General features: G+C 51.1%; 9 protein-coding genes across 9 annotated transcripts; 5 read left to right on the top strand and 4 right to left on the bottom strand.

Annotated features, from left to right (window-relative positions):
- Positions 1–2,800: 2,800 nt before the first annotated feature.
- Positions 2,801–3,085, top strand: BCR37DRAFT_376585 (uncharacterized protein). Its single transcript, XM_040868626.1, has one exon. The coding sequence runs from the start codon at positions 2,809–2,811 to the stop codon at positions 3,064–3,066; it is 258 nt and encodes an 85-aa protein (XP_040728024.1). The 5' UTR covers positions 2,801–2,808; the 3' UTR covers positions 3,067–3,085.
- A 3,712-nt stretch (positions 3,086–6,797) lies between these two features.
- Positions 6,798–7,645, top strand: BCR37DRAFT_146888 (uncharacterized protein). Its single transcript, XM_040866094.1, has one exon. It carries the CDS (start codon positions 7,078–7,080, stop codon positions 7,564–7,566), a length of 489 nt encoding a protein of 162 aa, XP_040728023.1. The 5' UTR covers positions 6,798–7,077; the 3' UTR covers positions 7,567–7,645.
- BCR37DRAFT_376581 (karyopherin Kap123) lies at positions 7,303–10,946 on the bottom strand. The gene has a single exon (XM_040868625.1). The coding sequence runs from the start codon at positions 10,866–10,868 to the stop codon at positions 7,725–7,727; it is 3,144 nt and encodes a 1,047-aa protein (XP_040728022.1). The 5' UTR covers positions 10,869–10,946; the 3' UTR covers positions 7,303–7,724.
- Positions 10,947–11,271: 325 nt separating this feature from the next.
- On the top strand, positions 11,272–12,039 carry BCR37DRAFT_343631 (CobW/HypB/UreG, nucleotide-binding domain-containing protein; the record flags this gene model as incomplete). The annotated part of the gene is made up of 3 exons (XM_040867517.1): positions 11,272–11,296; positions 11,337–11,414; positions 11,456–12,039. Coding segments are annotated over 3 exons (687 nt in total), but the record flags the coding sequence as incomplete, so codon positions are not given.
- A 53-nt stretch (positions 12,040–12,092) lies between these two features.
- BCR37DRAFT_146907 (uncharacterized protein) lies at positions 12,093–13,513 on the bottom strand. Its single transcript, XM_040866095.1, has 2 exons — positions 12,988–13,513; positions 12,093–12,947 (listed from the first exon to the last, which is right to left on the bottom strand). The coding sequence occupies exons 1-2, from the start codon at positions 13,153–13,155 to the stop codon at positions 12,147–12,149; spliced, it is 969 nt and encodes a 322-aa protein (XP_040728020.1). The 5' UTR covers positions 13,156–13,513; the 3' UTR covers positions 12,093–12,146.
- Positions 13,514–15,997: 2,484 nt separating this feature from the next.
- On the bottom strand, positions 15,998–17,497 carry BCR37DRAFT_376578 (uncharacterized protein). The gene has a single exon (XM_040868624.1). It carries the CDS (start codon positions 17,490–17,492, stop codon positions 16,296–16,298), a length of 1,197 nt encoding a protein of 398 aa, XP_040728019.1. The 5' UTR covers positions 17,493–17,497; the 3' UTR covers positions 15,998–16,295.
- A 285-nt stretch (positions 17,498–17,782) lies between these two features.
- Positions 17,783–22,083, bottom strand: BCR37DRAFT_147032 (patched sphingolipid transporter). The gene has a single exon (XM_040866096.1). It carries the CDS (start codon positions 21,876–21,878, stop codon positions 18,129–18,131), a length of 3,750 nt encoding a protein of 1,249 aa, XP_040728018.1. The 5' UTR covers positions 21,879–22,083; the 3' UTR covers positions 17,783–18,128.
- Positions 22,084–22,493: 410 nt separating this feature from the next.
- BCR37DRAFT_390864 (fungal-specific transcription factor domain-containing protein) lies at positions 22,494–24,617 on the top strand (the record flags this gene model as incomplete). The annotated part of the gene is made up of 1 exon (XM_040870924.1): positions 22,494–24,617. The coding sequence occupies one exon, from the start codon at positions 22,494–22,496 to the stop codon at positions 24,615–24,617; it is 2,124 nt and encodes a 707-aa protein (XP_040728017.1).
- A 121-nt stretch (positions 24,618–24,738) lies between these two features.
- On the top strand, positions 24,739–26,232 carry BCR37DRAFT_376573 (chromatin remodelling complex Rsc7/Swp82 subunit-domain-containing protein). Its single transcript, XM_040868623.1, has 4 exons — positions 24,739–25,437; positions 25,485–25,615; positions 25,657–26,053; positions 26,093–26,232. Exons 1-3 carry the CDS (start codon positions 24,893–24,895, stop codon positions 25,875–25,877), a joined length of 897 nt encoding a protein of 298 aa, XP_040728016.1. The 5' UTR covers positions 24,739–24,892; the 3' UTR covers positions 25,878–26,053; positions 26,093–26,232.
- Positions 26,233–26,337: the final 105 nt, after the last annotated feature.

Raw genomic sequence — 26,337 nt, 5'->3', positions numbered from 1 at the left:
CACGATTCGCACCCTGCTAGTCATTGCTGTCAACAAGGGTTTGAAGGTCTGGCACATGGACGTTGTTGGCGCTTACTTAAATGGATACTTGTCAGAGAAGGTCTTCATGCACGAGCCAATTGGCTATGAGAGTGGAAATGGCGCTGTTTGCCGTCTCAAGCGCACGCTATATGGTCTCCGACAGTCTGGTCGCGAGTGGTATATTGTCATGTCGGAGTTCCTGTTGTCCTATGGATTCCTGCGATGCGAGCATGAGCAAGGCTTGTTTGTTCTCAGAGGTGGAGATATTCGGCTTGTCCTCTATGTCGACGATCTATTGATGATTGCTGAGAACGACAGCGCCCTGGCTGATTTCAAACAGGCATTGTCAACAAAGTGGGACATGACAGACCTTGGTATTGCCACACAATTTTGTGGCATGGAGCTATCCTACGCTTCTGATGGCAGTATCACCCTGAGTCAAGCACGTTACTGTCGGGAGATTTTGAAGCGCTTTGGACTCGAGTCTTGCAATGGTACACACACACCAATGATGAGCGGCCTATCGCTCTCTCAAGCAACATGTGATCCCACACCAGCCGAACGAGAAGAGATGGCAACCATGCCGTACATGGCCGTCATCGGGAGCTTGATGTACCTTATGACCGCAACACGACCAGACTTGGCACACTCCATGGGCGTCCTAAGTCGTTTCATGGCAAAGCCGAGTTATGAACATTGGCGGGCAGCGAAGCAACTCCTACGCTATGTGCAGCACACGAAGGATGTAGGTCTTGTCTTCAAGAAGGGCGACTTGGATGTGCACGTGTACTCAGACTCCGACTATGCCGGCGACCTTGACAACAGCAAGTCAACCAGTGGGTACATTGTCATGCTCGGCCCAAACTGCGTTTCTTGGAGCAGTCGGAAGCAGGAAGTCATTGCGCAGTCTACAACGGAGGCAGAGTACATTGGGCTGGCCAACGCGACAAAGGAGCTCGAATGGGTCAAGATCATCGTGCAACACCTACTGCACGACTTCAAAGCCACCGATGCGCGCTTGACATTTCACATCCATGGCGACAATCAGGGTGCTATCGCCTTGGCAAATGATGCTCGCTTCCACACCCGCACCAAGCACATACGGACGAAATATCACTTTGTGCGAGACTGTGTACGGCGTGCTCGCATGTCACTCGGATACGTTGCTACTGGAGACATGATTGCAGATCTGACAACCAAAGCACTAGGTCGGCAGAAATTGCAAAAGTTCATGGCAATGCTCGGCCTTCGTCGCAAGACTAGCTAGCCTCATGGACGACAATGAGCTAGGTGGAGTGTTGTGTTGAGACGTTGATTGTTTCAGGAGCTCATTGATGATGCGACGATCAGGGGCCCAAGCTGACACGCTGGCAGGTTGAGGACATAAGTAGAGCGGCTGCGCTGCCTTTAGTCTAGCAGAGGACTAGTAAACTCAAGATCTTTGCGATCCGGCCGTGGACCTCGAAATGTCAGCTTTGGCAACGACACGTCGGAGGTATCGGAAGGGTTATGCACAGCAATCATTCCGACTATTGACGGCCCTTTGGAAATGCCTGATTGCATGTTCGTGCCAGGCCTCAGCTTTAACTTGCTGTCTGTCGGGGTGCTTGCTGGTATGGGCTATCAACTATTGTTTGATGAGAACAAGTGGCGCTTGATGTCAAAGCATGACGGCCGAACAGTGGCGGAAGGGCCGAAGCGCGAGGGTCTTTTTTGGCTTGATACACCTGATTCGTCGCGTTTACTGCACGCCAAAGCAACAGATGTGGAGCTTTGGCATAGGCGACTTGGTCATCCGGGCATTGTTTCAATGTTGCGCCTCGAGGATATGGTCACTGGCCCAGATATTGGAAAGCTTACGCCAAATACTGCGGATTGTACGGGTTGTCAAAAAGGGAAACAGCCAAGATTGGCGTTCCCGAAAAAGTCAGAGTCTCGTGAAACAAAGCTCTTGGGTCTCGTGCACAGCGACCTTGCTGGCCCATTCGTGCCATCTTGGTCGGGCAAGCGCTACTATGTGACCTTTGTCGACGATGCGAGCCGGTACACACATGTCTACTTTATCAAGCAGAAGTCCGAAGCATTCGAGAGATTCAAAGACTTTCAGCATGAGGTCGAACGACAAACTGGACAGAAGCTGAAGATCCTGCGCAGTGACAATGGCGGCGAATATGTCAGCAATGAGAATGACAGATACCTGCGAGAGATGGGTATTGTGCATCAACGCACTGTGGCCGAGACACCTCAGCAGAATGGCGTTGCAGAACGAATGAACCGCACGATCAAGGACCATGCAAGTGCAATGCTTCATGAGGCTGGCTTGAAGGACAAATTCTGGTCCTACGCAGTGCACACTGCTGTTCATTTGTGTAATCGCTTACCCACTCGAGCTCACGAGAGCATGACGCCATACGAAGCCTGGAAAGGTATCAAACCCGACGTCTCCTACTTGCGTGTATTCGGCTGCCGCGCTTGGGTGCACACACAGCAGTCAAAGTTGAAAACGTTTGTGTCCAAGGCAAGTGAAATGATTTTTGTTGGCTATCCGGACCAGGTCAAGGGATACCGCTTCTGGGACCCAGAATCCAAGAAGGAGCGTGTATCGAGGGATGCCACGTTTGTTGAGGACCAATTTGGTCGCAAGGGGATACAAGAGCAGGTGGAGCAAATGGAGACAGACGACGATGAAGTGCGTGTCGCTCCGTTCCTTGGCTCTGTGACTCATGAAAGCGAGGTGGAGGCAGAGATTGACGGCAACGCAGAAGGCGGTGAAGATGGCGACAGGTTATGAGCCTTGCGCTGGCGTTGCGTAGTGATGGCAGAACACGAACTTATGGGAAAGGCTTCGAAGCACAGTATCACCGCACAAGGAGGTTGCAGGATAGCTGTCGCGGGAATTCGAAGCTGGGTGAAGTGTTAGATATAAATGAGCTTCGAGATTCTGCGGGATTCGAAGTTGGGTCCAGGAGGTGTCTCCTGATGAGCACTGACTCCTGGATGAGGCCTTGGATTCGGGGTTTAAAGAGCTGCAGCGGTGTCCTCTAGGGACTAGTCACTTTTGGCTCAACGGTAATGCGATGCGAACCCCGAATCCAAGGCCTCATCCAGGAGTCAGTGCTCATCAGGAGACACCTCCTGGACCCAACTTCGAATCCCGCAGAATCTCGAAGCTCATTTATATCTAATACTGAAACAATCAACGTCTCAATACAGACAATCCGCCTGACGCTTAAACACCCCATGCCATCCATTGGCAGGATGACGAAGACGATGACTCTCTTGGTCGACGTGTGCGCATACATTTTGCTAGGCGAAAATTCAAGAAGTGTGGTGATTACGATGAGACAGATGATGTGGCTTTCTGATGAAGAAGGCTCATCACCTGTAGTGCCTGGTGAACAGGGCTTGAGATGTGAAGACATGAACTTATCAATGTGGGCTGTCATGTGCCAGGTAACTCTAAAGCGTGAGAGTTGTGCTGATACGTTGACATCGCCGGCCTTAAGAGGCCAGCGCACCCCATAAGGAAAAATGTTGTGCGGAGGTGCAGAGCTATAGGCGGATTTGGGTGCTTGCAACTTGATGGTTATCTACGATTCTGATGTGCTGGCCTTTATATATTGCCAGCTGGCAGGTCTTGATGTTCAGATGGTACATCCAGCCCTTCACCGCACAACACTTGACCTGGTTCCATATCCCCTCTTGCCTCTCTACCGACTCCAAGCATCGCTTTGAACTGGCCAAACTTCCTGCTGCCGAGCGCTTTCGTCAGTAAGTCTGCGAGCATCTGGCCAGTAGCGACGTAATCCAAATGCATGAAGCCAAGGCGAAGGCATTCGCGTACATAGTGAAAGCGAGGTAATATGTGCTTGGTTCGCGAATGAAACTTGTTGTCTTTTGCCAGTGCAATAGCGCCTTGATTGTCGCCGTGAAGTTCCACAATGAGTGCCGCGTCTGTGCCTTTGACTGCCGGCGTCATGTGGGCGACGATACACTTGAGCCATTGAAGCTCCTTGGTGGCATTGCTGAGGCCGACATACTCAGCTTCTGTGGTGGAAAGGGCAACCACCTCCTGCTTCCTGCTTGACCAAGAGACACAATTGCCGCTGAGAATGCAAACGTAGCCGCTGGTGGACTTGCCAGTATCTTGGCAGCCGGCATAGTTAGCGTCGGAATAGACGTCAAGCTTCATGGGCCCAGGTGCAATGGTGAGCCCGTCATCCCTCGTGCCTTGCATGTAGCGGAGGAGGCGCTTGACGGCTTTCCAGTGATCGTAACTCGGGTGTGCCATGTACTTGCAAAGGATGCTCAGCGGGAATGCGAGGTCCGGGCGAGTGGTCGTCATCACATACATGAGGCATCCCACTGCTTCTTGGTAGGGAATCTTTGCCATTTCCAGTGCTTCTTCTGTGGTTGGCGTGGTGTCTTTGTCTTGAGCGAAGAACTTTGCATTCGGGTCCATTGAAGTGAAATATCGAATGCTGCTGTCGCGAAGGCTCGAGGTCACAGGCATGGGTCGACGATAGATCTCCATGTGGACCTCTGGAAGCTAGGCGCGGTGTTGATAGACGCAAAGCTATGATCCGAGAGGGAATATAGAATCAGGTGAAGTGTTGTGCGCAGGTGCAATGGTATATGGAGCACTGACCCTGTATCCGAATGCTTGAGAGCTTTTGTGGTGCAGCGGGAAAGTCGTCCCCAGTCCAACAGGAGGTGCATGGTATATGAAACACTGATCTTGTATCCGAATGCTTTAGAGCTCTTGAGATACAGCGAAAAAGTTGTGTCCAACAGAAACACCATCGCAATCCGTGAGCTGTCATCCGCCCAGTGTCAAACAGGCTATGAGCTTTGATTAATCCGATCACGCAAACGCAAACACAATCGCAATCGCAAACGCCAACGCCAACACCAAGCAAGTGAAACTGTTGTGCGGTGGAAATTATGAGCTTGCGACGACGCCAATGAGTGCACTATAAAATGTCAGCACAGCAGTTCCGGTAGCACAAGAGTAAGAACGCCCCTTGATACGTCCATGTCTTAGCAGTCCAAGCCCTCTTCATCAGGCATTCGCCATACATTCGCTACCTCTTCACAAGATTATGAGTCTTGCTATCCCGAGAGCCACGTCATCTGTCTTATCGCAATATTCACACTTCTGGAAATTTCGCCTGGCAAAATATATGTGCACGGTGCGACCAGGCCAGCCATCGCCTCTGTCGCTTTGCCCTTGGATGGCGTAGATCTCACCCAATGCCGAGCCAGTAGGAGCATCTGCAGTCACACCGATCTCGCCTCGTCAAGTCTGTCGTCGCGATAGTTTTACCCATGTCTACATAGGGCGCACCTGAGGATTTTCTAGCTGTGTCTTCTATGACCAGCAAATTGCTGTTGTGCGCAGGCAACTCTAGAGCGTGAGAGTTGTGCTGATGAGTTGACAACGCAGGCTTCAAAGGCCAGCACACCCCATTGTTGAAGTACCATCGCAATCCGTTAGCTGTCATCCGCTTACCGTCAATCAGGCTATGAGCCTTGAATAACCCGATCACGCAAACGTCAAAGTCAACGCAAACGCAAACGCCAACGTCAACGCCAATCAAGTGAATCAATGCCTACCAAGACACGCTCAGAAGGCGTCGATGCCACTGAAGGCTCCGTACCAGCAGCCGGAGATGCCAATGTAGGCTCCACAGTAAAAGAGCCCCACGATCCCCAGGCCGCTGCTTGCAAACAGAAGCGCAGTGAGGACCTCATGCGATATGTCCCGCAAATGGTCTTCGATGGGAAACGGGAGTCGTGGGCAAACTTCAAAGCTGTCTTCCAGATCACCGTGGAAGCCTACGCCCTGGATGACTACGTCTTCACCGACATCGACGTCGAAGACCCCGCCTATGATCGGTTCTTTGCAGGCGACGCCAAGAGGCTACTCATCAAACACCTCGATGCCAACGTCATGATGAGAGTCAACCTGGCGGAGTCGGCTGCCAAGATCTGGACCGGTCTTGTCAAGTCCAATGAGGGCCTGCAAGGAGTTGCTGCTAGCACGCCGCCAGGAGGAACGGTACGCCTACAAGTGCAAGGCTGGCACCTCCATGCAAGAGCGTCTGCTGGCAGTTGTAGCACTTGTACTCCGAGAATTCTTCCTCATCCCTGGCCTCCAGCTGGTAGGCCTGAAGCTGGAGCCGGACCCATTTGTGGTGCCATGTACATCAGCTGCGCCTGTGTGCCTGCCAAGCTCTTTCAATGCTCTGTCTCGCTCATCAAGCTGTTGGCGAGGAGGTCGATAGCAGCTTTCCCATTTGCAACGTTTCCTTGGCGGAACACCTCCCAGTCGCTTGGCAGAATGTTGAGTAAAGCGCTCCGCTTCTCGAAATCTGTGCCGTTGCGTCTGCAGTCCACCACTCTTGCTATCAGGGTAAGCACGCGATCGATGTGCTCTTGCATAGGGGCCAGCCTTGCACTTGTAAGCATACAGTTCCTCCTGGCGGCGTACTAGCAGCGGTTCCTTGCTGCCCTCGTTGGACTTGACAGGACCGGTCCAGATCTTGGCAGCCGACTCCGCCAGGTTGACTCTCATCATGACGTTGGCATCGAGGTGTTTGATGAGTAGCCTCTTGGCGTCGCCTGCAAAGAACCGATCATAGGCGGGGTCTTCGACGTCGATGTCGGTGAAGACGTAGTCATCCAGGGCGTAGGCTTCCACGGTGATCTGGAAGACAGCTTTGAAGTTTGCCCACGACTCCCGTTTCCCATCGAAGACCATTTGCGGGACATATCGCATGAGCTTCTCGCTACGCTTCTGTTTGCGGTTAGCGGCCTCAGAATCGTAGCGCTCCTTTGCTACGGGTCCTTCATTAGCACCGCTGACTGCTGACTAGGGGCCTTCATTGGCACCAATGCCTTCCGAGCGTGTCTTAAGGGCATTGACATTCACTTGCTTGGCATTGACGTATGCGTATGCGTTTGCGTGGACGTTGACGTTGACGTTTGCGTGATTGGGTCAATTAAGGTGCATAGCCAGTTTAACGGTAAGCGGATGATAGCTGACGTATCGCGATGGTGTATGGATATGGTGCACTAGCCTTTGTAAGCTGTGTTGTCAACTCACCAGCATTCAACTCGTCAGCACAACCCTCACGCTCGAGACTCGCCTGCGCACAAGAAGAATCCGTAGCAATGCAGACGGTCACGACACCTTTAATACGCTCGGTGTTTTATGCCTTCAATCGAGCCTTGCTCTTCAGGCATCCGCCATGCATTTGCTGGACTGGGTTCAACTCGAATCACCTACACCAAAAGCTCTCAAGCATTCAGATACAGCGTCAGTGTTGCATGTACCATCGCTTCCCTGTGCACAACAGCATTTGCGACTGCTCAACACTTTCAAGCAAGATCCGACAGCTAATCACTCTGAATCGACGCTGTTGTCGGATTTTCAAGAAAGTACATCAGTATACTGTCGAAGGTGTCGAATGTATCATTGAATACAACAAGCAGTCAAGCAGAACTGAGCTGTCTGATCACCGGGTGGTGACTAGCAAATGAAATGAGAGACTACAAAAGAGAAAGAAAAACTCGAGGACACGTCGTCAATGACCTTTGACCATTAGTCAATCTGAGCTGAGCGCCAATCTGAAACGGATCGAAGAGCGGATTCCACTCAAGCAGAGACTGCAAACCAATATGAAGCTAACTTGAACATTCTATGGCGCATCATCGAGCGCTGTAACTAAGCTTGACAAATCGATTCGAGTTTGAGGGGTCAATTGTGCTTCATCGCCGTGCAGCACGGTTTTGACGATTGGCAACAACTCCTTCGTCATCTGCAGGACAGTGGCATTGTTCTGTGCGTACAAATAGCAGAACATACGGTAGAGGGGCTGGTTTTCTGCAAAATCGTGGCGAAGAGGCAGATTTTGGACAACGACGCGAAGTACTTGCTCCAGTGGCATAGCATCTAGATGGGCAAGTGTCATACGTGCCGTGCATCCAATGGCGTTATCCTTGGCAAACCTGTGATTTTCGCCTTCAAGAAAAAGTGGCTGAAGCTTTTGCAGTATCGTCATGTACTCTGAAGACAAGTCCAATTTCGAATGCTCGCAGAGCAATCCCATAGCGTATGCAGAGTTCGATCGAACTTCGGGGTTTTCATCCCCAAGACCTGATGAGATCAGCTTGTAGAATGATTCGGTATAGGGCGTTATTCCTGACTTGAGACCACCTGCAACTTCGGCAAAGGCAGCTAGTGCGGAAGCACGAGAGCTATCGGGCGATGGTGGACTGGCCAATTGTTTCAAGAACGGAAGGTATAGGCCGAATGGTTGAACAAATTGATCGCCAAGCGCGAAGGAAAGCGAAATGATAACCTCAGAAGCAGCGTCAAGCAGCGCTGCCTCGAGCTCTTCACTTTCATCATCTTCAACTTCGACTAAGTCTTCATCGTCTTCTGCAACGGCCGGAAAGCCTTCATCGGCGATTTGGCAGGCATGCTCTCTCTTGAAGATGTCGAGGAGAATGTCGCACAGCCGTTTCAGATCTGCCTCGGAGCCTAGAAGCCCTGGTCCACATAAACGAGTTGCCTGAGCTAGATGTCTGCAGACATCAGAAACCACGAGCTTGTCATCCTCCGTAATCAAAAATTCCATGATTGCAGAGCGAACTGCCCCAGCATGCTGCTCGACATCAGAACGAAGAGGTACTCGACACGGTAAGCCGGGTAGCCATTGAGCCGGAGCCGATAAAAGATATGTCGCTGAGATTGACTGATACAGCGAGCCTGCTGCCGCTCTGCGAACACCTTCGTAGTAGTGGTCCAAGCATTGTGTCAATTGCACCACGATCTCCCCAATGTATGTCACACATGTTTCAGCAGCGTGGGAGAGGATTTCCCCCAGGACCTCAGATGCTGTTTCTTTCTCCATTGCAAGGGCTGAATTGATGCCAATCGAATTCATGAATTCCTCGCTGTCCAAATCCTCATCATCAGCTGGCTGGTCACTATCGTCAGGATTGGTCTCGCCATTATCATCCTGCGCTACAGATCTCAGCAGCCAGGGAATGACAACGTCTGCATAAGTGCCAAACTCATTGCCACGAAGCCTTGCAAGCGCCGCGAAGAAGTAGAAGGAACTTTCTTTTAGACGGCTATGCTTCCAGTCGAGGACGATCGCAGCAGACTGAGCCACACTTTGTTCGAAAGGCCGAAATTGCTCTGCGCCGATTGCAATTGCGATGGAGCCGAAACAATCGAGAGCTGAAGCACGAAAATCAAGCTCCAAGGGCATTGTAGAAGATAGAGCCGGGGTCAGCAATTCCGCTGTGCGATTCATGAATGGCGTAAATGAGCCTTTGGCTGCGTGTGCCGCTGATCCCAAGGCTGTCACCACGACACTCTTCGCCTCGACGTCAGTATTGGACTCAAGAACGGCAAAGAAGGAAGACATGAGCTGCGGCAAGTAAGTGACAATCTGATTTTGATCCAATCCTTCGAGAATCGTGATCAAGGCAGTAGATGCAGACTTGGCGACTGTCACGCTTGGAGAATGCATCAGCTGGAACACAAGTGATAAGAGCGTGGCATGTTCTGCGGCCACCTCGTCAGGGAATTCGTCGGCGAGGGATCCCAGTGCCGTTAAAGCAGCTCGCTGAACCTGCCTTTCATGATCCTGCAGTCCGTTGGCGATTGCTTGCAAAATGTCAGTGACGCGACTGGCGTAGAAGCTAGCCGCCCCTTCCAAAGAAGCGCCTAAGCAAAGGAGAGCTGATTTTCGTTCACCTGGCGACGATGATTGCAACATTGTAGGCACTCGAGCCAAAAGAGGCTGGACTACATGTGATGGCGGCAAAGACACGGACAAAGCGTCCACACATCGAAAGGCCAATTGGCTTGGTGAGTCCTCATCCTCGTCCTCCGGATCGTCTTCTGCGCCTACTTGTAACATTCTGTCCACAAGCATTGGCCCAATTTTCATAGCCTTGACCTTGTTCTTCCGAAAACGGACGCAGGCCAGTAACCATGAGAATGCTAGGATGCGCTTGGAATTCTCCACGCCAGTAGAGCAGGCCAATTCCACGACAAAAGTCATGAAGTCCGGAAGATGCTTGCTCAGTAAATGTGGCTCGAGGACGAGAAGGGTCTGGAACACCTCAAAGGACTGCCGTGCGGCGTCCTCGTCGCTGTCATTCTGCACATTTTCTTGCAACACGGCCACCATACTTGGTAGAAGCCCCCGGAACATCTTGACAGAGCTAGTATCATCGGTATCTATGCATTCAGCAAGCCTGCCGATTGCCGACAAAGTTGTTAAACGAACCTCCGCAGACTCGGCGTCCGTGATTGTGTGGGAAAAAAGCTTGAAAAGATCCATTATACGTGGAACGAAGAACTCCTCGATGGCATCGATGAGGGTGAATATAATGTAAACCCCAATCACCCTGTCTGAAGCGGCCGTCGAAGTTGCAGCCTGAACAAGAACTGACATGAGTTCGCTCCAATCACCGTGAGGAAGATCGATACTGGCAATACTAGCGATGACTCTCGCGGAGGCATGCCGGACTAGAGAAACAGGTTCCTTCAATGTCGATACCAGGACAGATGAGCGAATTGTTTGTTTGAAGGAACCCGACAGGCCTGCCCAATACTTTGGCGTCTGCTTACGCGCCTCAACTGCAGCCAACTGTCGCATAGACGCCGCTTCGTCTTTCTGCATGAGTGCGATCAGCGATGCGAGACAGTCAGGCTGACTGTAGACCTCATCTCGCAGCCTCTGAGTCGCGACTGCTATGCGCTGTGAGTCGGCCACAGTCGTTTCGGCCAACAGCGTCTTCACTAAAGCTATCGCTGTCATAGTGAGGCTTCCTGTAGTCAATGAAAGTTGTCTCTAAGAGTAACGTCTGGGTTCCTGTCGCCGCCTGCCAGCTGCATGTTTACGTACAAGATAGACATACGCTTCGCCCAGATATTTTTTGATCAAAATCCCACGCAGGATTGACGCGTTCAGCCCGAACTAGAAACCTAAGCTTAAGCTGATACGTAGATCTATAGGTCGCTACCCAGCTATCTTCTCCGGAGCTGGACTGTAGAAGCGCGAGCGGTGAATCCATCGAGCCGAGAAATCCAGGCACTCTCCAAGCTTTATCCATGACAAGCCAATCTCATCCTGCGCCTGGGCAGCACTTACACGCTCACGAGCACGGCACGACTCGTAAGCTCTCAAACACCCACAGACTTTGAGCTGATTTCGAGACGACCACGACCACGAAGTGTTGGACAATGGTCAGCTATATAAGTGCTTTTCCACTTGCTAATGTCTCAGCTGGATCCTATCTACAACGTGCCATGCCATTGTTGAATCGGCGCAACTTTGCCGAAAGAGCATTTACTGTGGGAATTGGTTCGTTGTCCCGAATCTGACATAAGCTAATCAATGGTCAGGTGGTCCAGTCGGATCAGGTAAAACGGCTCTGGTCTTGGCTCTTTGCAGACGTCTACACCCGCGAATGAATATTGCTGTTGTGACGAATGACATCTTCACTAAAGAAGACCAAGAGTTCTTGATTCGTCACAAAGCCTTGCCTGCCGAGCGTATTTGCGCTGTAGAAACAGGCAGTTGTCCTCACGCGGCCATTCGGGAAGACATTTCCCAGAATCTGCAGATGCTCGAAGACCTTCATGCTAAGTTTAGCACGGAGCTCCTCCTGATCGAATCTGGTGGCGACAACTTGGCGGCTAATTACAGTCGGGAATTGGCAGACTACATTATCTACGTTATCGATGTTAGTGCTGGCGACAAGATCCCAAGAAAAGGAGGCCCAGGCATCACGCAGAGCGATTTACTCATCGTGAACAAGACTGACCTGGCAGAGCTCGTGGGTGCAGACTTGGACATCATGGCGCGCGACGCCGCCCGCATGCGTGAAGGTGGTCCAACGATCTTTGCCCAAGTAAAGCATGAAAAAGCTATGGACGAAATTGTGAGCCTCATTCTTGGCGCTCACAGCATGGTACCAAAGGTGTAGGTATCCACAGCATCGATTTGGAGCAAGATTGTAGACAATGTGATAGACTCTTATCTTCTCAATTGTCAAGCTCAAAACTAGTGCATCATTTGCACATCCAACCATCTTCAGCCTTCAATGATCGTCACCGTAGTAGTCAGCTTGGATCCATCTGGTTCTTGCTGCTCACTCTCCTTTACGCCGCGTTCTAAGGAAGTATTGGCAGCATGTTCTTTCGCCATCTTGCGAGACATTGACAGGAAGATGCGACCACCGTGAATTTGCGCCGAAGCAAAACAGACATGAATGATCGGCGTGAGTATCTTGATAGACCAGTCCCAAGTCTTGAAATGTTTTGCATAGAGGAAGAAGATGGCAAATTGCTCCAGGAATGTACCGGTAAAGCTCATAATGGCAATGATCAAGAAGGATCGCTTCAGCTTTTTCGAATTCCCTCGATCGCGTGTGTACATCAACATACACACATGAGGACCAGTCTCGAAGAACACTTCGAAGAAACCATACACAAAAATGATTTGCAAATAGTTTTCTCCCTCCTGGCCATGACGATCAGTGAGCATCATGAACACCGCGAGTGTCGAAATGAAGATTGCAACAAGATGGTGTAGTGCAGTAACAAAGCTTATTCGACTGCGGTAAACCAATTCCCACACGAAGCCTGTGACAAAGAGCATGTAGTCCAAGCATAGAATGTCGCCATATGTCACATGCCCTGACGGCATCCGTTCCCGCATTGAATGTCCTAGAACAACAGTCATGATGAAGGGGAAGAAACCAAAGAGTGCGACAACTTTCCACAAGATATTCATCAAGTGGTTTGTGGCTGTTCGTTTCTTTGCTTCAGGCAAATCTCTGTATCTGGGGCCAATGAGCCAAGGCATCAAGCGTCTCTCTATCACAAAGCGATGCTAGAGATGTTAGCAAAGCCTCGACTGGGATTGGACTCACTAAACACCAGAAGAAGATCAGATAGTTGATGATGATGATATAGGCAAATGGATAAAGCGTCCATGCTCTACTCCCTTTGCCATGCTGGCGTGTGATACCAGTGAACACCTCCGAGGTCGCAATAAGTTCTGGGGAGACCGCCAACTCAGTGGTATCGGACTCACTCATATTGTTGCAAGCTTAAGAAGCCAATAGATGTTCAACTGCAAGCGACAGCAGCTGTTCCTGTGATCGAAAGTTGTGGTGTGCAATCAGAATCGCTGGAGTTCCCTCTGAAGATGTACTTATGCTTCCGGAGTATTGCGCAATAGTATTAGCGAGTAATCGAATCTCCAATTTATATGACGGCTCATTGGAGGGGCCGCTGCTCAGAATCTAGCCTCGTAGTTGGAGATCTGAGTTCCGCGCTTCTCAAGACTGTATCAGTTACACCGTAACTGCAATTTTGTTTGTGCCCAATCGAAACGCGGTGACCTGCGAGTAGAGACGGGCCCGCGTTTTGGAAATGATTGTTGTGTCATTTTGTGTCAGTGTCGACTCTGTCGAGTCGCTGTTAACTCGGTTCGAGAGTCTGTCGAGTCCAATGACTGGCAATGAAACCGCGACCTGGCGCCAGGCCAGAGCCCTGGCCCCTGGGCACGGACATGTCCGGAAACAATTGCGGACCTTTTGCAGTATATACTTTTTGTTGAGCACGAAGTGGTTCTTGTCGACTGTGCGTCGGCAAAAGCGCCGACAGGCGTCGACAGCTTCCGGCAATTTAGACAAGTCGCTTTCTGTAGCCCAATTGTGGAACTTGTGGGCCTTGTGGCTGCAGCTGTCAAACCTGTCAGGCTGTCGGCCTGTCAGGCTGCAGCTGTCAATGCCTGTCAGGCTGTCACTGACTCACAGCTGTGACGGTCCACTGACGGACCTGACGGACCAGTGACGGTCTGCTGTCAGCCTGTCACTCAGCCTGTCACTGGCTGCCAGCCTGCCACAGCCTGTCAGCCGTGCACATTGATTTCTGCTCGTGATGATTGGCCAATCTGGCCAGCCTCGGAATCCTTGAGAACTTCTTGGCAGAAATACGCGACACGCTGGCTCGGGTTCGCGAAGCCTCAAAACGAGTCGAGACTCGAGACTCGGAAGGTGCAAGTTGGCAACCAGTGCCGCTGTGCTATAGTGCCCAGTCTCTACCATTGGCAAGTCGCAACTTGCAACTTGTGAGCCTGAGTTGTGGCGATACTGGCAGTTTGTAGCAACTACCCTTGGACCTTGGATCCCTTGCATGCAAATCGCGGAATTGAAGTTGCGACTTGCAACTTTCATATTTCACGTCCGTGACGTTCTAGGTTCTACCCGGGCTACCCCACGAACTGATTCAAAATTCCAACATGAGGCTCCAATTTCCAGGATTCCCCGAGCCCCCGAGCGGCCGGGCCATGGCCCATGGTCCTTGAGTATGGAAGTTGACAAGTTGACACCGAAGTTGACGGCAATTTGATGACCGGCCGCCCTGAAGTCCTGACTCAGGAATCAGGACCCACTTCAATTCTGGCACTTGATTTTCGCAATTTGACTAGTTGACCCAAGGCTGAAGACCGACGTCGACTACAGGCGTAGTAAGTTTAAGGTATCTTGAGTCCCTAGTATAATACGAGTAAGTATCAGGGACTCGGGAGTTGGTGTTCCAGAACATGGCAAAGTTGGTTATATCCCGTGTCCGGAAGGTCTCGACTCTCAAGTTCTCAACTCTCGACTCTCGAAACCTGCGATCCGGAATCCGGACAGTGGGTGCTGATTCACTGCTGAAATTACTGCTGCATTTGGCTAGACCCTAGATCTGGAACTCAGAAGCCAGCTGCAAGTTGCCTGCAACTAGCTTGCAAGATATTCGAACTTCCTAGGTTGCTGACACTTGCTGTCAGCCTGTCACCCTATCAAGATCACATATTCCCTGGATGTCCACGTGCGATGCGTACGTGCAACGTGCACAGACTGGACATTGATGTCGACTGCAGTGGCTGTATCAAAATTCAAGTGTACAGTACTGTGTACCGCCTGAAGTCGTGACTCGTGAACTGGTGACTCGAGCTCGACGGTGAGTCATGAATCTCCCCGCAAACTTAAAATAATCCGGATTGCACGGCTGCGGGATGCATGCTGAAAGCTAGCAGCTTCATCTTCTTATGTTGCGAGACGACCACCAGATCTGAAATGGCAGCCTGCCGATTTTGCAGTCCACAGCATGAACAATGAACATATAAAGTGTCAAAGATCGACATATCGACACTCTGCCGAAGCTGCAGTCGCGCCGACCGCGACACGGCCGACAGCTCGAGTTCAACTTGGAAACGCTGTTAACTTAGTACAGCAGAAATATTGGCAGGCAGCAGGCCGCCATCGCCACTTGCGACGCCGAGCTCGCGACACAGCTAGAAGACCCTGCATATGAGCTTAGCAGAGATGGTGTTGTGTGACCTTTGGCTCTTTCGAAATCATTGCAGCTGGCAAGCGTACTGCTGGCTTATCGTTTGATTCTTGCAGCCGTGCAAAAGACGCACGCATAGAAATCGTGACCGTGGGCTGGTAGAACTGTAGGAGTGACCCACTGACCCCCGGTGGTCGGAGCCTCAAAATGTCACCCCGACGTGCTCTTTGGGACAATGAAAGGATGAGATTTGCTCGAGTCGCTCATTATGTGGTGAGGGTCGAGCACTTGGTAGCATGCCACATTGCCTTCTTGACATGGCATGCACCCAGCACTGTAAGTGGCGGTAGCAAGACTGACGTCCACCTCTGAGTCTGTGACAAAGTAGTAGAGAAAGTTGCGAAGCCCTATAGTAGATCGAACATTGAGTCAAGAGCCCTTAATACAAGCTACGGTGTTTTGCTATTGCCTTGTCGCGATCGAGCTTCTGGAAGCTGAATGGCAGCTTCTTTTCGAACGATGAATACTGGTCACGTGAGTGGGGCGTTGGCAAGAAGCATGTTGCAAAAGTACATAAACACGTCTGTGGCCCGTGAGTGATTGTTCTGTGGCAATTATTCGGATCAATACCTGATCTATGTGCTTTTACAAGTTGTCATCGAGTGCTTGTGCAAAACGCTTCCCATTTGCGCATGCCAACAAGTCTGCGGCGCAACAACTCGGAGTTTGTCGACGGACGCCTTCGAGAACACCGACAACAGAACAGCTCGAAGCATGAGAAAACACTCTTGCGAGTAGAGGACATCCAGACATTCTGACCAGTCGTTCGGTCGTAATCGATGGCATCCATCTTGGCTCATGGCCTGTGAAGCTACTTTCAGCGTAGTTCAAACACTCATGTCGTGGGGCATGACTGCTTTGCACCGCCCTCTCTATTTTGGAATGCGGTCACCGCGACGGATAATCCAGGTGCGTACGTATCAATGCTCTCTTGGGTGGAGCCATCTTCCTGAGTGGCAACCACTGGCTCGGGTCCCAAATCTCGTTGACGCGGATCTGCTTCTGTATCGACCTCTTCATCAAGTCTTGTGCTTCCACATAAGGACTCCGGCGCGGCCTGCGAAATTGAGTTGGTCTTTGGTAACGTGACTGGCGAGTGTGCCAACGCTACATGCTCAAGATCGGCTGGCCTACCTGAGAGTGATTTGTCCTGCATATAGAGGCGCAGTTCTCTGTCTCTAGCTCGAGCTTCTCGTGTTAGCCGAGGCTGCGGCATGTAAGCAATCGCGCCTTGGTCCTGCATCTTCAGTCGTTTTGCAGCAGCCTCGAGCTCTTCCTGATGCCGCTCAGCGGCCGCTCGGGCAGATTCTTCGTGGCGACGCTCTTCAATAACTTGGATTCGAGACGACCGTTTGCGAGTGGATAAGGCTTCGGCCAGGAGCAGTTCCTTGATGCGTAGCTGCTCGATTCTTTCGCCCTCCAAACGTCGTTCCTCCTCTGCTGCAAGTATGTCTGGCAGCAGCTGCTTTTTTATGACATTGTACAGACGCTTCTCATCTGCACCGAATGGATCAACCAAAGTCTCCGCGAAGGCAACCCATTCCAAATAAGAGGTAGCTAGGCAAGTCCAGTCTTCCGTGGCTTCTCCGTCCTGCCGTTGAACATGATCAGTAGTGTGGCCGCGCCCTTGCTTCCGGTGCACAGCAAATTGGACGCATGGATCTGTCCGGCAGTAAAGCCTGCCGTCGTCAAGTAAATAGTAGACAACATCGTTGGAATCCCTGCCGATAGGATCGATGCGCCAGCTGGTCATCTCCATGTCACTGACACCGGCTCGTTCGCGAAATTTCTCGCTCTGCATGTGCCATTCGCAGAGATCATGTAAGATCCGAACTTGATCAGCTAGACTCACTTCCGTCCATTCAAAATGCCGCTCCTCCTTGACTTGTTCCACGTCGCTCAGACTTGCATCATCACTATCGGAACCGACTTGCCTGACTGGTGAGGAGGAACGCCAGACCAGCGCGACCCGCATTAGGGGATTGGGAAGGACGCCGCGGTATGTGTATTGGCGCCGTATGAAGCCATCCATGTTGCTGCCGTCAGTTGAATACACAGAGCGGCGTTCACGAACCTCAGATTGATCGCTCTGCTCGAACTCAGGGATTTGATCAATGCCAAGCGGATTTGTTGCACGTAGTCCGCACCAGCGTCCATTCCTGCCAACTGTCGCTCTAATTTCTGACAAGTCAGCTTTCTTTCTTGTCGATTCTGCATAGTTGCTACCTCCACATCTAAGCTTAAAATATTAAGCGTGCTTCCGAAGATGCTGATGAATTGGCATAAAGCGGCGAACTTCCACTGTCTGTAAGTGATGTGTCGCAATGAGGGAGGCCGTACGTTGTTCCGAAGAGCTTCTAGTCGACCGTTGGAAGGCCCTTCATGAGCCATAGAATGGTTGTGTGACCTAGGACTCCTAAGAGACTGACAGCAACAGATCACTGGGTTGACTGGGACCGGATCAAGTAGCGTGGATGTGCACTAGACACAAAACAATTGGTGTGGTCGTCAATTGCAATCGCGCACGTGCGAATAACAGCGACCCCTGGTAGCTGGGTGTGATGGGCTCAGCTGCTTATGCTACAAGCTTCTTGTGCCTGAGTCTGCGCTCTATGACTGACTGAACTGCCAGCGAAGCAGCCTTCGATACATAAAACTCCCGAGATGTTCATTGCCACAAGGGGTCTGACGCCGCTGGCAACTCAGCATGGTCAGAAGCGATCTCCTTGCAGACGTAACCCCTGGGCCCAAACATCGACAAGACGACTGGCAGCAGTATAAGTCCATGGCTTGCCGCAACGAAGACGAGGGCAAGCCACATTCTGAAGTAATATATTTCGAAGATTTTCGATTGCGTGAAGGCAAGCACGACCACTCCACAAAATTTGCACATTGTGATGCCCGTGAATACAGACGGCCCGACCTGTGCAAGGGCGTTGCGACTGCGAAGCTCCTGATATCCCTCTTCCTGCTGCAGGACACGAGTTGCAAAATGCGTCGTTGGAAGCATGTATGCGCGAATCATGTGCGAAGTGAACTCGACGCCGATGCCGACGCAAACCACAAGATTGACCACACTCAATGCATTGAGACTGATTCCGAAGAGAACCATTGCACCGGCGACGTTAAGCACAATAAGTGCCACCGTTGCACATAGTATAGCGGCAGCTGTCAAAGAGCCGAGGACAAGAGTAGCAATCAGGAAAATTGCAAGAAGAGCAGTGCCAAGAAGATTGAACGTGAGGCTGACAATATTGCTGTACTGTGCAAAGTAAATGTAATGCACAGCATAAGCAAAAACATCCAGTCCAGTTAGCCGACTCATTTCCTTGGCCACACGTTGGCCTGCAGCGAGCGAATTGATCAAATCGACCTGAGTTCGCAGCGGTGTGTGAAAAGTCCTGGTGTGAAAAGCATCGAGACCATACCCGTCATCGCGAAGGGCTAAGGCGTCACCATATGGCGCTTTTCCCGCAAGAGGACAGTCCTCGGTGCTTGTAGCACTCAGCCACGCACGAACATACTTCATGAATTCCTCTCCCTCCGGCATGCCCGACAGTGTTATGTTCCATGCCGGGCTTCGATCTTCCATGCACGGTCGACAGCGCGATGGCCCTTCTTCCGCACCACAAAATCTTGACGGATCATCAATCCGCACCCTGCAGCACATTTCCAATTGCGGATTCAGCCAGTAGAAGAAGTCATCTAGCCAAGAGGCAGCGGGTTCTAGTAAGAAAGAGACGTCAGGTCGCTTCCGCTCTTGCTCTAGGACATTGGCCATGCTAAAATCATCGCAGGTTGTGAAACGGCCGCAAACAGCTTGTTGAGCGGCCCGCTCGGTGATGTTGGGAGACTTGGCCACAAAGTACACAGGAGGTCCGACGCCAAAGTAGCTTTCAAGATCCCTGAAATAGTCGACAAGATAAGAATCCTTCGGCAGTGCTATCTTCTGGTCAAGGCCGAATTCAATACTTGGTAAAAGGGCGATTGAAAGCGCTGCCCAAGAGAAGAATAGGAAGAGGACAAATCGCTTGGCGACAGGCTGCATCAAACCTGGGGTCAGTCTCCGCTGAATAAACCGAAAGACATAGCCCTGCTCGACGTCTAGTGCGCTGCCGTCCACAGAAGTTTGGACGCATGGCACACAATCAAATCGTCCAGACTCGACACGAGCTTGATCCAATGCCAACGCTGCCGTAAACATTGTCATTTGGAGTAAGGCATCAAAGAATACCGCTCCGGCTGCGTAGATGGCAAAATTTCGGACAGCTGGCATTGCAACAGCAGCGCCAATGGCAAAAGCCAGTGTCTCGCTTGTAGCGCTCAACAAAATTGAAGGTCCTACCCGGCTCGAGGCTAGGGCTACTCGAATGGGTATTGATAGAGATGGCTCGCTTGCATTGATGTTCGCGAACTCATGACAGAGCAAAAATATATTGTCCACGCCGATTGCAAGTACAAGGAAGGGAATGACCTCAGCAATGATGAGTGTGATTTTGACTCCGAGCAGCGAAAAAAGCCCAACTGAAGCGGATATTGAGAGCAGAACAATGGCAATGCCGGACAGGCCGAGCGAAAACTTTGTTTGCACAAGGGTTGCCTTGCCTTGCCAACGAGACGTGCCCAATGCCAATGAGACATAAAGAAACATGGCAAGGTACGAGATGATAACAATACGCGCATCAGTGTTGGCTGATTTGTTGAGCTCTTCTTCCAAGGACACGTCCGTCGAGAATGATAGACGTAGACCCATGGTATTCGCGATTTCTTGTGCGCGATACAGTACCTGCTGCAGGTCCCTCTCCCATGCTGAGGCCCTAGACCTGAGAGCTGGCTCGAGCGAGTTTTTCAAGACGATTGTCGAGACCAGTGCGCTCGATGAGAGCCAATCATCACCAGTGTAGCCTCCAAGAATCATTTGAGGCTTGAGCGGCTGCTGGAATACAGGCAAGCACTGTACCGGCTGATCGGCACAACGCTGTAGCTCTTTCGCCCAATTGGATGGGGACACATTTTCAAAATCGCCCTGCCAATAGCCTGTCAGCGATTGAATGACACACCCTTGACCAGTAGGCTGCAGACACAGGTCTTCTATGCCAGTTCCATGTTGATCGCGCATGCGCTTGAGTTGATCTTCAAGATCGAACCAAAACTTCAAGCTTTCAAAGGTGAGCACGCTGGATGTTGGATGTGAAGCATTGCTCAGGAACATTTGCTCGGCGCGATAGAAAGGACCGAATGTGGAATCGAAGTAATTTTTCTGCAAGGCCACGTCTGCAGTCGGCGAAACCCACAACTTTATCGGGTTCGTTTCTATAGCGAAACGCGTCCATCCGATGCTCAAGAAAAGCACAATAACCACACTGAGTCCAATCGAGGCGTATGGGAATGATGCACAAGTCATGCCGATGCGATAAAATATTCCCTCGAGCCAATTATTCAGGGCATACGTGTTCAAATGCCTATCGGATAGCGTCGAATGATCGTCCAATTCGTCAGAGGAGAGATACTGCTCGTTGTGGAGCTGCAGGCCACGTGTATTTCCAAATGACTTTCTAGACCGAAGATAGAAGGCATAACCCGCAAAGAAGGCACTCAGACTAGTGACATAGAGGAATAGCACTGAGAAAGACAAACATGGCATCACTCCAATGTTACAAGTCTTCCCGGGCGGGTTCAGTTCTGGAAGACTCTGGCAAACGCTTGGGCAGTCGACACATGCACATTTAGATTGGATATCAGAACTGTTGCAGTGTCGGAATGGTGGATCCCACTCCGCCAACTCTGCATCCGTGTCCACCGGGAAATCAATCTGAATGGGAGATCCAACAATCGACTTTTGTCCTAGAAACTCCAAGAATCCTTGTCCGTCTGTTGCGCCACCTCCTATGAGGTCCATAACATAGCCATTCGTCGCTGAAAATTTGACGTCCTTGCAGGATTCGAAGAAACCGCGAGAGAATCTTTGGGAAACGAAGTAGCTCAGATGAGTTACAGCTCTTGACCCACCAGGCATCTCCTTTGTACTCTCGATTTTCAGGAACGAGGACTGGTCTGGAGAGCATGTAAAGCCGCAAAAGAAGTCAAAGAAATTGTTCTTGCATGCTGGACATGATGCGATGAGGTTCTCAGCTTTCTTTAGATTTTCCCGCAGCGCTGTCACTTGTGCTTGATCGCAGCAGACAGACCCAGTAGCATACTGCTCGCCACATATACCAACAAGCGCCTCCCGAAGCTCTAGATCAGGCTTGGTTGCCAAATTGTTGTCAGGACAAGGCAATTCTGGACTGAAGAATGATTCTTTGCCGCATTGACCGCGCATGATGCATCTACCAGTCTCATGCTTGTCGTTCTGAGAAGCTAGAGAAATAGGGAGAAGCGCAGCTAGAAGCAGGAGAAGCTCGAGCGGCTTCAGCATATAGGATCGATATGCGTGTAATCCGCGGTAGCTCAACAGCGATGGTCTATGGCCACGGGCCGAGTTATCGTGCGACAGCCGTGCCTCTGCAGGGTAGTTTGACGGCGTAGCTGTGGCGACCGCAATTGGACAGGGCTCTTGGCGGCGCTACAGGTTGACATCCTGACTGGTTGTCGAATCAGACTGGTGAGGTCAGGCGCGCGCGCGCCGCGATCCTTCGAGCGCGGCTGCGCGGGGGACTCTGAGAAGACTGTCACGTGGGCGACCAAGCTCCAATCTCTCAAGAGCAGCTACACATAATCACATTCACTGATATCAATACTTGACGCCAGCTGACTACAGCCGGTCTAGTGCCTCGTTGTGACCGAGACAGCGTAAGCTTTGTTGTGGTAGACTATTCTTTGGGCACTGGTAGACTAGTCTTTGGGCACTGACCACCTATACACATCACGCTACGCGCTGCGCCGACTAATGCACGACAGTTGCCCGTGGTCGAGGCAATTGCATCAACTTGACCCCGGAACTTGATCTCAACAAGGCCTGAGCATTCGAAGTCCCGTGGTTCTGTAAGTCTATTGAGACTGAAACTTTTCAAAAGCCCAGAATTACGCACATATGGATTCCAGCGTAAGAACGGCAGCGCGGCAGCCGTCAATCACAAGCCTGCCAGCCGCAGAGAAGGCGGAGCGCAAGCGAACCTTGGTCGCTTGTAATCGCTGCCGTCGGCGTCGTCAAAAATGTGATGGAGGAACACCATCTTGCTCAGCTTGCGTGAAGTCGAACAGCCGATGTGTCATCGAGGACCCACACAGCAACAGAGCTTATCCGCGTGGATATGTCTCGGCACTTGAGGCGCGTGTAGCTCAATTGGAGGAAGCGCTTTACTCGTTCAGGCCTGATTTGGCTCAAGACCATCTGGCCATCCGACCTCAGATTCTCGACGGAGAGCAAATTGATTTGAACATCACGGACGTTCCAGATTTCGTAAACCTCGTGGATTCTGGCAGACTACCTGATTCCGTCCTGGACGCTGAGGCGCACTCCAGTGGTCACGCTGGCCTTAGTACTCGAGCCGATCATGATGAGCGTGACAGCCTCGCCGACTCAGTGGGCTTACTCGCGCTGTCTGCTTCAGATAGAGCTAGAGGAGATCACCTCTACATTGGAGCGTCAAGTGGTTACGCCTTCGCTCGTGTCTTCGCAAGCACTTTCAATGCAGAATTACCAAACTTGCGACGAAGTTCTCTGCCTTTGTCGGGTCCGTACGCTGATTTGCGCGAGCGCGTTCGTTTTGATGATATTGAGCCAGCTCCGATTCCGACGCCACTTCTCGCCGAACGTCTCACTCGAGCTTACTTCGCCCATATGAGTTGGCAATATCCGATTCTCTGCAATCTGACATTTTCTGGATATGTCTCCTCTGTCCTCCAGAATCCTACAGCCGCGCCTGATGTTGAATTGTTCTTCGTGAATATGGTATGGGCGATCGGAGCCCGGCTCAGCGAAGCGGCCTTTGGATATAGCGAACGCTACGCTGCGAAAGCCTTCTACAAATCTGCGCTACAGCATTGCGAAAGCGTTTTCGAATTAGACGATGTGAGGGCGGTGCAGGCGCTTTTCTTGATGGCTATCTACGCCCTGCAAAATCATGCTGGAACAAGTCTCTGGCGTTTGGTCGGCCTAGCTATGAATGTCGCGATGGAACAGGGTTTACATCGGGATGTCGAAGTCAAAATGTTGAAGCAAGGCAAATCGCCTGCCGATATTGAGTTGCGCAGCCGAATCTTTTGGTCAATCTATGCGTTGGACAGAAGTGACGCGTTGTTCCTGGGTCGCCCTCATCGCATCAGTGACGACGACATTGATGTCAAGCTGCCACGCGATGTGGTCCATCTAGGTCATGACGGCAGTCTTGTTGATGCAGAGGTGACCACGGGCCTCACTATGGTGATTCATCTGTTCAAGATTCGGCGCATACAAAGTTGCATTCAGAAGTTTTGCTGTGGTCTTATTCAACAAGATGCAGCCAGCCGCATTAGGGAGAAACAAGCCTTGAGAGCGCAGCTTGAATCTTGGATACGGACCCGCCCTCATCTGTCCGAGGGCCATCATTTACTGGGATCTCCCATGGAATACCACGACTTGCTCTATCACAATTCGCTCTTTATTCTCCACCGCACAGCCTTGCATCAACCAGAGCTCCGGGAAGGCAACACCGACATCATCATCTGTTGCGATGCGGCATCAAGGATTATCGGGTATTTTATCCTCATGCAAAGAAGGAATGAATTGCAATTCACATTTTACACTATGCATCATTGTTTCGGTGCAGGCGTTACGCTTCTGTTCTGCATCTGGTCGGTTCCGCCTACATCTTTGGAAGTGCTCACAGATCTGGCTACTCGAATTCGAAATTGTTCAAGTCTATTGACCGCCATCGCGCAAATCTTTCCCCAGGCCCGTCCATTTCGAGATACTTTCGAGTCTTTGGCGACTGCAATTCTTTCGCAAGTGTCAATGAAGATGCCGAGCAGAACCCCACTAGATCACCTGGACGCAAATGACCCTTTCGGCTTAGTCGCCAGCATGCCTGCTGTTATGGGAGGTGACACAGATGTAATATATGTGGACATGATCAATGAAATTATGGGCGAGACGGGTCATTTCCCTCCCTTCGACCCTGGATCGAATTACGACTTCGATACGTTTGGACAAGAGCACCAGCGGCACATATTCTAGACAGCTATGTACATACTTGCCTTAATTTGTCATATGAGCGGCCATCTGCTCTGTCAATCTGCTCGCCGGAGCCTCAAAGTCTTCCCAATGTATTTGTCAGTTGTAAGCAAAGGGGCCAACACTCGCAACGTCGCCTACAAATTTGTTTTGAAAGCGCGCTTGAAGCACTGTGACACGAACGACAATTTGCTTTGCCAGCGAGCTCCATCATTCAGCTCGGCTGCAAACGGTAGATTTCATTGTTCGTTGATCGCTTTGCAAGTTGAAGATCATCTATGCCAAGAGTAGGAACTGATTCCTCGCGGAGCTCTCCGAGAGCCAAGTCCTCAACAGTACAACAGGATGGAGACTCTGCCGATACGACAGGCGAGGATACTTTGAACACTGCGATCACTGCCCCTGGCTCTGGTGAGGACGACGACGGCGAGGAGGAGGAGGAAGATGTTATCATACGATCAAAGCCGCGCAATGTCAGAGTGATCCTGGACGATGGCGCGCCTGCCGGCAAGTCTAAGACGGACAAGGCGACGCATCTACTCGCCAGTAAGACCACTCCTGCAGTAACATCAAGTTCCTTCGAAGACGAAGATGAAGAAGGCAACGGCAAAATTTATGAAGATGGGGCACTTCTGCCAGGCAGGCAGTATACTTCGCGTGCTTTCAGGCTGCCAACAAGAGGCGATGACTATTGGTTCCTAGCGACGGAGATTGCTCGGGTAACTGGCTACAGAGATTCATATCTCTTCTTCAATAAGAACAAGCATTTGACAAAGTTCATCACGACTGATGCCGAGAAGTCTTATTTGATCGCACAAGAGCTGTGCGTTCGCTGCTACATTCAACTGCTTAATGAAGCTAACCAGACAGTATACCCTATTCGTACAGAAACAGGCCAATTGGCATTGTATCAGCCCGCAAGTGCTTCAAAACATTTGGCAGCAAGATCATTGTACGTGGCAAGCGTGTCAGAGACGACTACTTTGCTCAACGAGCTAGAGGTTGGTACTTTCATTCAAAGTCCGCTTTACTGATCAGTCAGAACAGGGTTTCACAGATGAGGTCTTTGCGAACAAGGAAGACAAGCCAGCACCGGACCGTTCAAGCACAAACGACGCGACTCACAAGCGTGAACAAACACTGGAAGGATCTCGAAAGAAAGCAAAACCGATAGCGGACTACAATGCAGCGCTGAATGCTGAAAGACGAGAGCGAATGCAAGGACGACTCAAGCACTTTCACTTTGATAGAGAATCCTTTTGACACAGTGCGCGATCACTTCCATCCTTCGACTGAAGGCCTTCACCATCGCTTGTGCTGCGCCTTGGTTTGAGCGGCGGCTTTGGGTCGCTGATCGGCCAGTCTTTCACTCAGGATGTCCATTCCAAATTGGCCAGCCTCCATGATCTTGTTGAACACTGGTGCGCTTTCGTTCGTTGCTTGGGGTCAGCGCGCATTTCTCGGAGACGATAGCTTACCGGCTTCAAAACAGCCATAAACGAAAACGAGGAGGGACACGAGCACTATCGCCTTTGCTGCGAATCGGATAGACCCAATGGCCATGTTCCAGGTCCTGACCAAGAACACGAAGCTGATGTAAAATATGACGAGAAGCAGCGCAATCGTAGATAGATCAGGATGGTGCGTAAGAGACTCTCTGGAAAAGTCACGCATCTTGAGTACAATCCCTCTCAAGCGGTTGTAGGAAGGCCAAAAGTGCAAC

Source organism: Protomyces lactucae-debilis (assembly GCF_002105105.1).
Source record: "Protomyces lactucae-debilis strain 12-1054 chromosome Unknown BCR37scaffold_2, whole genome shotgun sequence".
Taxonomy (NCBI): Eukaryota; Fungi; Ascomycota; class Taphrinomycetes; order Taphrinales; family Protomycetaceae; genus Protomyces; species Protomyces lactucae-debilis.
Note: the sequence above shows the minus strand (reverse complement) of the source record. Positions and strands in the feature narration are given on the sequence as shown.

Bases quoted from the DNA above. Each gene is read 5' to 3' on its own strand.
- BCR37DRAFT_147032 (XM_040866096.1), bottom strand. From the start codon at position 21,878: ATGCTGAAGCCGCTCGAGCTTCTCCTGCTTCTAGCTGCGCTTCTCCCT.
- BCR37DRAFT_146888 (XM_040866094.1), top strand. From the start codon at position 7,078: ATGGTGTATGGATATGGTGCACTAGCCTTTGTAAGCTGTGTTGTCAAC.
- BCR37DRAFT_376585 (XM_040868626.1), top strand. From the start codon at position 2,809: ATGAGCCTTGCGCTGGCGTTGCGTAGTGATGGCAGAACACGAACTTAT.
- BCR37DRAFT_376573 (XM_040868623.1), top strand. From the start codon at position 24,893: ATGCCAAGAGTAGGAACTGATTCCTCGCGGAGCTCTCCGAGAGCCAAG. The intron at 25,438-25,484 runs GTGCGTTCGCTG...CTAACCAGACAG, and splicing joins TATTTGATCGCACAAGAGCT to TATACCCTATTCGTACAGAA. The intron at 25,616-25,656 runs GTTGGTACTTTC...CTGATCAGTCAG, and splicing joins CTTTGCTCAACGAGCTAGAG to AACAGGGTTTCACAGATGAG.
- BCR37DRAFT_376578 (XM_040868624.1), bottom strand. From the start codon at position 17,492: ATGGATGGCTTCATACGGCGCCAATACACATACCGCGGCGTCCTTCCC.
- BCR37DRAFT_376581 (XM_040868625.1), bottom strand. From the start codon at position 10,868: ATGACAGCGATAGCTTTAGTGAAGACGCTGTTGGCCGAAACGACTGTG.
- BCR37DRAFT_146907 (XM_040866095.1), bottom strand. From the start codon at position 13,155: ATGAGTGAGTCCGATACCACTGAGTTGGCGGTCTCCCCAGAACTTATT. The intron at 12,948-12,987 runs GTGAGTCCAATC...TAACATCTCTAG, and splicing joins TGATCTTCTTCTGGTGTTTA to CATCGCTTTGTGATAGAGAG.